The 12,624-nt window shown below is 35.0% G+C and overlaps 1 protein-coding gene and 2 pseudogenes across 2 annotated transcripts in view; all 3 read left to right on the forward strand.

Moving 5' to 3' along the window:
• Window positions 1–12,624, forward strand: part of LOC115968133 — a 95,302-nt pseudogene that overhangs the window by 30,325 nt on the left and 52,353 nt on the right.
• On the forward strand, window positions 2,898–5,084 carry LOC115967864 (annotated as a pseudogene).
• The window catches only part of LOC115968137 (MADS-box protein JOINTLESS-like), a 38,461-nt gene continuing 33,284 nt past the window's right edge, over window positions 7,448–12,624 (forward strand). The window contains exons 1-2 of one of the 2 annotated variants that reach the window (XM_031087410.1): window positions 7,448–7,694; window positions 8,457–8,662. In XM_031087410.1, coding sequence (XP_030943270.1) covers window positions 7,677–7,694; window positions 8,457–8,662 — 224 coding nt within the window. In that variant the 5' untranslated portion in view covers window positions 7,448–7,676. Of the gene's footprint in view, window positions 7,695–8,456; window positions 8,663–12,624 lie in introns of those variants that run through there. The other variant, XM_031087411.1, reaches the window with a different exon arrangement.

Below are 12,624 nucleotides of genomic sequence, written 5' to 3' on the forward strand. Positions count from 1 at the left end.
TAAAATAAGTTGGCAAATTTTATTAATGCCAAATGCAAATTGAAAGAAACTTAACGTGCGTTTGGATTAGGATTAAAAATTAAAATTATTTCACTATTCAGCTTATTTTTGCTACTATTTATGAGTTTCACTGTACTTTTTGGTATTATTCATGGATCTCACTGTATTATTTCAGCTAACTTTTACCTTTATCTATAGTATTTTCAGTAAAAAGTTTTCAGTTTCAGCAAAATAAGCGGTATCCAAACAGACCCTTAGGGTCTGTTTGTGATCCGCTTATTTTGCTGAAACTGAAAACTTTTTACTGAAAGTACTGTAGGTAAATGTAAATGTTAATTGAAATAGTATAGTGAGACTTATAAATAGTACCAAAAAGTACAGTGAGATATATAAATAGTAACAAAAATAAACTAAATAGTAAAATAAATTGACAAAAAAAAACCACTCAAACAGACACTTAAAAGAACATTGATAAGAGAGAAAGAAAAGAATCAAAAGATAAAATGAAATGAAATTGAATCGTACAGTCTTTTTATTTTTTTGGTAATAAGAATTGTATAATCAGTGCATACGTGTAGTATTTAAAAGAAGAAGAAGAAGTAAGAGCACCCACAGTAGATGTGGGATATGTGTCAAATGCTAAATATTTGACACATATCCCACACCAAACCCAGAAAGAGCCCATTTATCAGATGTTGTAAATGTTATATTTTTTGCAACTTGCTACAGTCAAATCACAAATATACAACTGTACAGTACGTTGTGGTATATTGGTTTATTAATTTTTTATTTCTCTTTCACCCTCATATCTCTTTCATTTCTCCTTCAGCTCACCGCTTCCATCTCCATCTCCACTCTCCCATTCTCTTTCTTCTTCCCTCTTCCCCGTTGCTCTATTTTCTTCCCGTTCATGAATATGAGCCACCATCAATTTTGTTTCTACCATCACTGATCTATATCCTTCACCGATTTTTTTTTCCCCTTTTGTTCGCTCTGTCCTCTCTGTTCTATCGGCGTGGGTTTGGTTATAGGTCTTCCCCGTTGCTCTATTGTCTTCTCGTTCATGAATATGAGCCACCATCAATTTCATCTCTACCATCACTGATCTATATCCTTCACCGGTTTTTTTTTTCCCCTTTTGTTCGCTCTGTCCTCTCTGTTCTATCGGCGTGGGTCTGGTTGTGGGTCTGGGTTATGGTTGTGATTTCTGATTGTGGGTCTGGTTGTGATTTTCGATTGTGATCGGCGTGGGCGTAGGCGTAGGCCTTTGGGTTGTGGGTCTCTCTTCTCTGTTCTATATCCCGGTGAACTGACTGAGCGCTTTCGTCTCATCAGAGAGTAGACTCTTTGAATCAATTCTTTGAGCAAGAACTTTGTGAGTGGCCTTCCGGTTTCGTGAAAGAGGCCATGGTGAAATCTGTGCACGAGAATCACGATAGGAATAGCTCACTGGTCTTACTCTGTTTGGGTGATACTATTTCATCGATTCACCGTACAGGTAAGTTCTCCGTCTTCTCTGTGATTCTCTCGGTATTTCAATGTCTAGTTTTGATTCTCTCTATCTTCTGTTCATATGTGCTGTTTGTTGTGTTATGAATTTGTTCTGCCTAAATTAATCTATCCGACAATCTTCTCTGTTGCTCTTGTCTTTAACCTTAATATAGTCTACTTATTCTTAAAAACAAAACAAAACAAATGAAAATATTAGGTTGTGGGAATTACTCTATCCGACAGTCTTCTCTGTTGCTCCGGCCAGGACAATTCAAAACAAGAATTTCTTATTATATGCTGTGGGAATTACTTCATGTTAATATTAGGCAAAAGTATTTTTTGAGATAGTCAACCAACTTAATGAAAATAATTCAACATTAAAAATGATGCTTTTGCCTTGGTCAAAGTAAAATATGATACTAACCCATGTAGTGACTTGGTCACATAGGCAGTCATAATGATCACCTTCCTTAAAGAGTGAGGCGTGGATTCACAAGTGTCTGTGTGAATCCATGCCTCACGTATTTTTTGGGGGGAGGGGGGGGGGGGGGGCTCGACTCTCACATGTGCATGTGTTTGATGAGGGCTCACATTTTGAGTTTAGCAAATTTGCTAGAGAGATACATTGACAAAGTTTAGTAATGATATATTTTGTTGTAATTAACAAACCAGAACAAGCAGTCTCCATATCTATTTAGAGCATGGACTCAATGAATTATTCATCATTCACTGATCTCGTACGAGGGAATATTAATCTTGAGGATGAACTTTTTGATGTATCTGAAAGTAGTCCCCTGTTAGTCGAAGATTCTCCACTGAATGATGAAGTTGCCACTTCTAAGAAAAAACCAGCACGTGGTGTCAACTTCAATGCTGAGGAAGACAAGCTGCTTGTAGCATCATGGCTCAATACCAGTGTCGATCCTGTGTATGGTAATGAGCAACATAAAACAACATTTTATGGCAAAGTTGCGAAATACTTTATGGACCACAAGACTGATTCTACACGTAGTGTTGCATCCCTAACAACCCGATGGGGGAACAATTAATAGGGAAACAGTTAAATTTGTTGGGTCCTTAGCTAAGATTGAAGTAAAGAATGAAAGTGGAACCACGGCTCATGACAAGGTATAAATTTTGCAATGGTCTTTAATTTTTTTAGGTTTACAACACAAATGAATTGTTTGAAGAAACTAATTATATTATATTTATTTAATTTTTTTTAGATTGAGAAGGCAAAGGAATTGTTTAAAGAAATTCACGGTTTCGTTTTTCAATTTGAACATTGTTGGCTAATCTTGAAGGATTATTCAAAGTAGGCGTCTACTATACCTAGGGGAGATTCAAGAAAAGAAATGCCTCAAACTCCAGATTTAATAGATCAAGGAGGGGGGGTTGATGGCATTATGGATTTCGAGAGGCCAATAGGTAGAAAAGCTGAAAAAGCTAATCGAAAGAGAAAAGATAATGGGAAAGATATTGCAATGGAATATTTGAAAAATAAAATGAAAGTTCTTGAAGAAGGTTGTGTAGCTGAAAAAGAGAAAGTACGTATCAAAGTGGAAAAGGTTCGCTTGCAAGAGTTGAAAGAGAATAAAAGAATTATGATGCTAAACATAAGTGGCATGAACGAAGACCAAAAAACATTTTATGATGGACTCAAAAAGGAAATTCTTGCAAAACAAAGATCAAGTCATTCATTGGGTTCAGATGATGTTGGTGATGTCTTGTTTCAACCTTATTTTGGTAGTAACTAATTTTAGGCCGTGATATGTATTTTGTGGCATTTTTTGGGTGTAGCTGACTTTAGGCCTTGATGTGTATTTTGTGATCTTAGCAAAAGGTCTTGACTCTTCTATTATGTGATTTCGTTGTAGATTCTAGTAGGCCACTGTCATGTAAGTAATCCTAACATTTTAGCTTATATAAAATGTCGTGTATTTTCTATGTTTGAATTTATATTACAAAAAAACCTGTACAACTCTCCAGCTTTTGCAGATTTTTCTTCCTGCTATTTGCCAAGTGGATATGTGGTTGTTTATCTTTGCATTATCTTGTATTTTGGTTTGTTTGTTGTTGGGAATTTGTCCTTACAACGTATATGGGTAGTCAATCTTAGTCAATCTCCTTGACATCCTGTCAAAATGTTTCTCCAAATCTTTCCTTTCAAATGAGCAACATTTCATCAAGAGGAATTCTTCTCGAGCCACCTCTGTATAATGAGTCGCTGAGTCCAGAAATTCGTTAATATAATTTATATTGAGATATAAACCTTCTTTTAAAGTTATTGATTTCATTTCATATTATGATAATGACATTTATATTGATAATTGTTTTCTAATGTTTTCTTATAGTTTATCTCCATGGGTCGTTTTTTTTTCGTAAATTGCTTGATGATGACTCAGATGAAGATGAGATAATTATAAAACTTCTCACGGGTTCGACATCACAACGTAAGCATCGTCGGTATATCAAATGTAATCATTTGGCAGGCCATAGAAGGCTTTATGATGACTACTTTGCCGAATAACCTGTATATCCTCCCAACTTATTTCGAAGGAGATTTCGAATGAGACGTTCTCTTTTTCTCCGAATCTTGTCTAGGATAGAAGCTCATGAACCTTACTTTACCCAAAAAAGAAATGCCGCCAAAAAGCTTGGTCTATCTTCCCTTCAAAAGATGACCGCTGCACTTAGGATGCTTGCTTATGGAGTAGCGGCTGATTTTATGGATGAATATGTGAAAATAGCAGAAACCATTGCAATAACTAGTTTGAAAAAATTTGTTGCAGCAGCGGTTGCTATTTTTTCAGAGGAATACTTGAGGTCACCAAACAATGAAGACATCGCTAGATTGTTAGCCCATGGCCAAAACCGTGGATTTCTAGGCATGTTAGGAAGTATTGATTGCATGCATTGGAAATGGAAAAATTGTCCAACTGCATGAAAAGTGATGTATTGTGGTCATATTCGTGAGCCAAATATTATTTTGAAAGCAGTGGTTTCATATGATCTTTGGATATGACACTCATTTTTTGGGTTACCTGGGTCAAACAATGATATTAACGTGTTGGAGCGGTCTCATGTATTTTATGAGCTTGCACAAGGACGTGCTCCTGCAGTTAATTACTCAATTAATGGTGATGATTACACAATGGGATACTATCTTGCTGATGACATATATCCACAATGGTCAACATTTGTGAAGACAATCCCAATGCCACTAGGAGCAAAAAGAAAATTATTTGCAAAAACTCAAGAGGCATATAGGAAGGATGTAGAGCGTGCATTTGGAGTGCTTCAAGCACGATTTGCTATTGTATGTGGACCTGCACGGTTTTTCTATTATGAAACACTACAAGACATTATGAAAGCATGCATAATTCTTCATAACATGATTATTGAAGATGAGCGAGATGAAGCTGAAGCAGTGGACTTAGATTATGAACAAATTGATGAGATTTCATGTACACCAATGTCACGTGAGCCAACAAATGAATTTACGGAATTCATTCAAGTTCATCAATGCATTAGGGATCGAGAAGTTCATTCTCAACTCCAAATGAATCTCGTTGAACATTTATGACAATTACAAGGAGAGTCATGAAAACTTTTGATTTTGTTTATTTGTCTCATTTTCTTTATGGAGTTGCCATTAAAACTTTTAATTTGGTTTCTTTGTTTCATTTTGTTTTTATGAAGCTACCATTAAAACTCATTGGCTATGTTGTTTTGTTGTGTTAAGTTTAGTATTAGCCAATTGTTTTGTTGTGTTAAATTTAAGTACTATTTGTCATCAAGGAAGTGGCAAGCTCAACTATGTTTAATTTAATGGGTTTTGTGTGAGTTAATGTTATTGGATATGAGTTATTTGTGTAAGTTTTTTGTGTGAGTTAATGTTATTAGATATGAGTTATTTTTGTGAGTTAATGTTATTGGATATGAGTTATTTGAGTTATTGGATATGACAGGTTCTAAGTATTTGAGTTAAAAATATGATAGTTGAATTAAGAGTATTTTCAATTTTCAGAATTTTGTCATGCATGTAATACTGTGGCTGATGCTCACAATAGGCCAAACTTTGTACAGGGCAGCAGGTGTGGCTGGATTACATCCTAGCTGACATTGCGCCTCTAGTTTCATTTGATGCCCATTGAGGTTCTTTCAATAAAGCCTAGACTGGCCGGTTTCTAAAAAAAAAGAAAAAGAAAAAGAAAAAAAAGAATTAAGAGTATTGTTTGAAGCCCAGGCTGGTCGGTTTCTATAAAAAAAAAAAATTAAGAGTATTGTTTGAAGCCTAGGCTGGTCGGTTTCTAAAAAAAAGAAAAAGGAAAAAAAAGAATTAAGAGTATTGTTTGAAATGTTACCGTTGAGATTTGAAAGAAAATGGAAAATGTTACCGTTGAACAAATAATAAAGAAAGGATAAAATAAGAATTAAAAAATAATATTTAAATGAAGTGGAAAAAATATAGAATATCTAATAAGTGGGATATTGTAAAATAATGTGGTAAAATAATAAAGTAAGCTTTTAATGTGGTAAAATGACATAATATTTACAACGGCTGTTAAGGATGCTCTAACAAAGTAACTACAAAATTAAAATCATGAAATGGGAAATCCTAAAAAAAGCAATAAACGAGCAGTAAATAAGGCAAGAATTAGTAGGGTGGCAGACATGACGCGTACGAGGGTACAAACATGTCATGATTTCTGTTGGCATGGCATTTGTACGGAAAGCAACCTCAACAAATAAAATAATTAATAAAAATAAAACTTTTTAATGTTTACCTGTCATATATATATATATATAAGTTAAAATATTATTTTAATCTTTAAACTATATTAAAAATTTATTTTTCATTTTTAAATTATTAAAATGTTCTTTTTGTCCTAAAATTATTAAAAATACTTCAATTTTTGTCATTAAACTTCAAAAAGTTTTTCTTTTTTTATTCTAAACTATTGAAATTTTTTTTCCTCTATTTTTTATTTTACACTATTGAAAAATATTCTTTATAAAGTTTAGAAAATTTGCATTAATTGTGCAAAAATTTCTGTTATTTTAACATAAGAACCTATATTTTCTATTTTATTCTTTTATTTTTCAAAATACTTATATCAAATTATCTATTTTACAATATTTTTAATTAAAATATCAATTATCCTTGATTTTTTAAATTGTTTTTTTCTTCATATACAATGACTACCATTCACTCTTTTTTTATCATCGAAATACATAAAAAAATGCAAAATAAATAGTGATAATGTAAATTTACATGATTACTATAGTAATCATGTATTTTTACATAACGTTGCATGAACTAATATTGATGAATTTTGAGGACGAAAAATAAATTTTTAGTAAAGTTTGAGGAATGAAAAACAAAAATTTGATAAAATTTGCAGATCAAAATAATATTTCACCTTTATTTATATTAATATATATTTATATATTGAATTTGAGATAAAAATTCAACTCTAATAAAATCTAAGTGTATGGTTATGAATCTCCTTTTTGAAAACTTGAATTTCAGTCTTTATCCTCTACCGCACAAAAACTTGTACGTATAGATTGATTATTACACACTAAAGTGTCCATTTAGGAACAACATATTTAATTTTTTATTAAAATTTTTTGCCAAAAATGTGCTAATATTATAAGCTAGTGCCAAACATAGGTAATATTTAAATTAATAATTGAGTATATATATATATATATATTTTTTTTGCTAAGCAATTGAGTATAGGTTATATATATATATATGTATATATATTCCTAGAATGCCCCACAAATGTTCATTAGATTCCCTTTACCAAAATTTCACCATATATGACCAAATTCTGAAATTGCAGACAGCCCCTTTGCTCGGCCATAAATGGAATCTTAATTTTCTTGAACTTATGGTAATGGTCCCCCACAAAATATAAACCTAGTTCATTCTGTCTCAGTCACTTTCTCTCTCTCTCTCTCTCTAAAAGCTATTGGTCTCAGTCATTCCCTCTTTCTCTCTCTTCAAACCATTGGTGGCTTCATTTCTGGTTTTGTGGGAGATGACAACAGCAGCATTAAAAACGACAATAACTTTGAAACAAAGAAAGGCAAAAGATGAAAATAGGAAAGCTGGCCAATCCCTTTATCTCCCACCATCCGTTGCAACTAATTTGCGAACTCAATGAGCTTGGATGTACTATATAGCTAAGGTAGGGTTCACTGTTCTTCTTCTTCCTAAAATCTTCTTTACCGTACCCATTCACAGTGCTTTTAACACTTCTTCTTACTTTTCTTCTTCGTGAGTTGGTTTCACTCTTTTAGATTCTTGGCTAAATTTGGCAAAGCGCCACTCTTTTTTCTCTTTTACGCAAAACCCATCTTTTCCTTTTGCTTTTTTCCTTTCTTGTTCATAGTACATACCCCTCTCTCTGTTTTATAACCACAAGACTTGTAAAAGATCTGCTCTATTGATTGACATTTTGTGTGAAGCTTTGCTTAGATTTTGTTTTCTTTTTTTACTTCTTTTTTTGGGTAAGCAAGTGCAGTTTTTTTATTTCTTTAAGTTTTAAAGAATCTTTTATTTATTTTTTAAAATTTTAGTCCCTATTCTTCTGTCTATAATTTATCCTAATTCTCTTTCTCTTTTTGGTAAAAAAAAAAAACTAGTTTAACTGTTGCTTTCATTTTTCTTCTTTTGTCTTTTGTCTTTTGTTTTTCGTGTTTAATTTTGTTCATGATCTACAATCATGAACAAAATAGATTTGTAATCTAGGACACGATTTTGATCTGATACTTTGATTGAGATTCTATCAAAGATAATTATTCCTCTTCCGTACAGTTTTATTTATTTTTATTTCTAACATTTATTTTCGAACTATTCTCTAAATATACTAATACTATCTGTACTATAAATCATGCTATTTATAAATACTAGTTTGTTCTGATATAATTTGGTTTGATTTGATGCAAAGGGTCTGATCACTTACCCGGGAAAAATGACGAGAAAGAAAATTGAGATTAAGAAGATTGACAACACAACGGCAAGGCAGGTGACTTTCTCAAAGAGGAGGAGGGGGCTTTTTAAGAAGGCTTGCGAGCTCTCAACTCTCTGCGATGCTGAAATTGCTCTCATGGTCTTTTCTGCCACAGGAAAGCTCTTTGATTACGCCAGCTCCAGGTTTCTCTCTTTTTCTTTCTCACACATCTTTCTACTTATAGAAAAACCCTTTTTCTATTTATAGAATAATATGTCATTGTCCATTCCTTTTTCGTTTAGTTCATGCAATCACTAGGATTTTATCATTTCTAAGGAAAAAAACTGAACAAACCCAAAAAGTGATTAAAAAATTGTACTACGTAATATTTAATAAAGAAAAAAAGTACTAAGAAATCTTATACCTACTGCCAAAAGAAATAAAAAAATGAATTCTTATGTCAGAGAGAAAGAGAGCCATTAATATCACCTTCAAGGGTTTAGCGTATGTTGCTGCTACTTTTTTTAAACTTCTATAAGCCGGTTATTGTGTCTTGTAATATTGCTAATTAGTGCGTATTAGCTTATATATAATCTAAATATATTATTTCCCCCAAGTTTTATAATTGCATTTGCTTATTGTAAAACTTCAATTAGCTGCTTCAACTCTTCCTTTAATGCCTAGTGGTCTTTATGCTTTTGCACTTCCACCTGATTGAATCCACTTTTGTTATCCTGAGTAATCTATTCATAGCATTACTGTTAAGGATTTCTTCATAAAATATCAAGCAAATCTAAATGAATTATGACTTTAATTTAGAGTAACGTATGCCAATTGAAACACTATTGGTTATGTATACATTAAACCCAATGCTAGGTATTCCAAACACAAAAATGTGTGATTAACAATTTTCAGTAAACAAACTTCAAAAGAAGTAGACAAAGAGCTCTGAACAACTTTAAAAAGATGGAAATGCAAAGTGGACAATACTACATGCTTTAGAAGACAAATCTTTATCGTGAAACACCAAATTAAATATATATTGTCTTATCAATATCCTTAAGTTAAACAACTTCCTTATTATTAGCGTCTTCAATAGGTCTGATCTCGATAAATAACCTCTTCATATCTTCTACAGTCTTACGTACAAGTCAATATCAGCTTAGTTGTAGTGTTATTCTACTAACAAATAACATCATTAATTAGACTTGCATTGTGAGTGCATGATGAAAGTTCAAACAGTGCAATTTGTAAATTGAGATTGTCAGGGGTTCAACCTTTTAAAACTTTTGCTGATACGGTGCGTGGGCATCAAGTGCAGGTCAGGGGCAGAAATCAGTCAAATCTGTTAAGCGCCCATGATGAAAGGAAAATGCAACTAGGGGATAATAGGGGGGAGAAGTAGAACCCAGTCATTGAACAGAGGAGGTTGAGCGAAACGCCGGTGAGAATACCAGGTCCGATGACTCTAGGAGGAAGAGATGTGGGTCCTCGGCATGGTGATGGGGAATTTAATTTGGGAGAGACAAATCCGGTTGGAATTAAAAGGAGCTTTCAGTTGAATTTCAAATCAAAGGTGAATGATTTTGTTTATGGAAAAGAATTTGAACCGAGGAATTCTCACTGGATAAGAGAAGGCTTGACCATAGAGGTGAATGAGGAAGGTAAAAGGCGTGTAACATGGAATTCTTATAAAGGTGGACTAAGGACTTCTAAATGGGTCACAAGGAGTCAGAGTGAGCATGTGGTGGGTCCTCCTAGTGGGTCATAGGTGCATAAAATTCCTATGATAGGCTCAGCCCAATTTAGGGGTGTTGTAGGGATTTCTAATAAAGGAGGTTTGAGGAATTCTAAATGGGTCATTAGGAGTTAGAGGAAGTTTGTGGGGGGTCCCTCCAGTGGGTCATGGGGTCAAAGTTTGTGTCCCAAGTTGGCCCAAACTAGTTTGGGCTCTTTTCAGTCAAATGAAGCTTGCTTCTCGGGCCCAAGTATTCATGAAATGGGCGAGCCCTCTTCTTTGACTAGCCCAACACCCTTGACCTATTTGGTGATACCTTTAATATCTCGTTCAGACAAGCCCGAGTCATTGAGGCTCGTTAGTTGCAGTGGGTCTGATGGTATCAACTCCGATAGCCTCACGGTGGCTGGGATTGAAGTTGGGTTCAACTCAGATGGTCTCACGGTGAGGCCGATGGTGGGTATTAGCAGTAGTCTTGATAGGATAAACTCCGACAGCATCACGGTGGATGGGCTGGAGCTTGGAGCAAGCTCTGACGGTCATGGAGATTAATAGCTTTTTCTCTACTGGGTTTAACTCTAACGGTCACGAGGTGGCTCAGATGGATTTATATGGTACCTCTCTTGATGGGTTCAACTTCGATGACTTCACGATGGTTCTGGGCAAGAACGACATGGTAATTTCGCAACTCTCAAAGGGTATTTTCTTGGCAGATATCCTTAAGAGACTATCGGTTGCGGGTTTTATGGATTTTGGTGTCAATAAAGTGGATAATGTTGGAAGTTAGTGTAGTGTGCTATTGTTTCAAGGGGCAGACAAGAAGGGCACCAAGCTGTTAGATATGGGTGAGATTGGCCAACCCAATTTAGCGTTGATGAAACCAAAGTCAGATTGTGGCCTAATTGTTTTGGGTGAGGAGGAGAGTTTGGCAGATTGTAATCCGCTGTTGACTGTTATCCCTCCGTGGATGGCTTTGTCAATGGAAGTGCACAACGATTCTGAGGTGTTAGATATTGGTGGCACGCTAGATGTCTCTAAATGGGTGAAGAATAGAATCCCAGGTTTTAATAGAGTGATTGGGCTTTCTGTTAATCATCATGAAAAGTTGTGTATTGCTTATCTTCAAAGGCTAGAAAGGGAGATGGTGGTCATTAACCAGCAGCGGAAGAAAGTAGCTGCTAACCAAAAATTAGCATCCTCCATGGGTAAAGGGAAAAGAGAGTTGAGGAATTTAATCTCAATGGTTAACTATAATGGGAGGTTGTGTGTTGGAAGTGTGGTAGTGACATTGCGGGGCCATAAAAGTCTTTATGAAGCTGAAAATGATTTCATGGAATGTTAGAGGTTTGAATGACTCCCAGAAACGTCTGGTAGTGAGAAACTTGTTATGGGAGTGGTAGTGTGATGTTGTATGCCTACAAGAAACAAAGCTTGCCAGCATAGATAGATAGCTGGTTTGCAGCATTTGGGGCTGTCTATATGTTGATTGGGTGGCTCTAGATGCTGATCAAACGGCTGGTGGGGTCTTGATTATGTGGGATAGGAGGGTTTTAGAAAAGTTGGAGGTTATGGTGGGCTTGTTTTTGGTGTCGGTTTAGTGGAAAGGTGTGGAGGACAGTTTTATTTGGGCATGCTCAGGGGTGTATGGCCCAAACAATAATAATTTGAGGGGTGATTTGTGGGATGAGTTGGTATTTAGCATTATTGGAATGTTCCGTGGTGTTGTTTTGGGGATTTTAATGTTGTTCATTTTCCTAGTGAACGGAGGGGTGGGTCTAGGCTTACTGCAGCTATAGAAAAGTATTCTGAATTTTTTGAAGATTTAAACTTGATAGATTTGTCGTTGGAGGGAGAGAGTTTTACATGGTCTAGTGGTACTGAATAGCCATCCATGTCTAGGATCGATAGGGTTCTAGTGTCATAGGATTGGGAGCAACACTTTCTAGATGTGATCCCATGGATTCTACCACGACCTGTTTCAGATCATTTCCCAATTATTTTGAAGGTAGGGGGTATGGCGAGGGGGAAAAGCCCCTTTCGGTTTGAGAATATGTGGCTAAAATCGGATGGGTTTGTGGATAGAGTAGATTCATGGTGGAATCATCATTCTTTTTTGGGTATTCCTAGTTATGTGTTTGCTAAAAAATTGAAAGATTTGAAAGAAGACATTATTCAATGGAATCGCCAAGAGTTTGGCAATGTTGGGCATAGGAAGAAAGAATTATTGGGGGCTCTAGAGTTACTAGACGCTAAGGAAAGGGTTCTTGGACTCACTGAGATGGAGAGAAATGAGAAGTTTGAAGTGAGATCGCAAGTAGAGCATCTTCTTTCCCTAGAGGAGATTTCACGGAGACAAAAATCAAGGATGCTATGCATTAAGGAGGGAGACAATAATACGAAGTTCTTCCACAAGATGGCCAATTCTCA

The sequence above is a fragment of the Quercus lobata genome, chromosome 11, assembly GCF_001633185.2.
Source record: "Quercus lobata isolate SW786 chromosome 11, ValleyOak3.0 Primary Assembly, whole genome shotgun sequence".
Taxonomy (NCBI): Eukaryota; Viridiplantae; Streptophyta; class Magnoliopsida; order Fagales; family Fagaceae; genus Quercus; species Quercus lobata.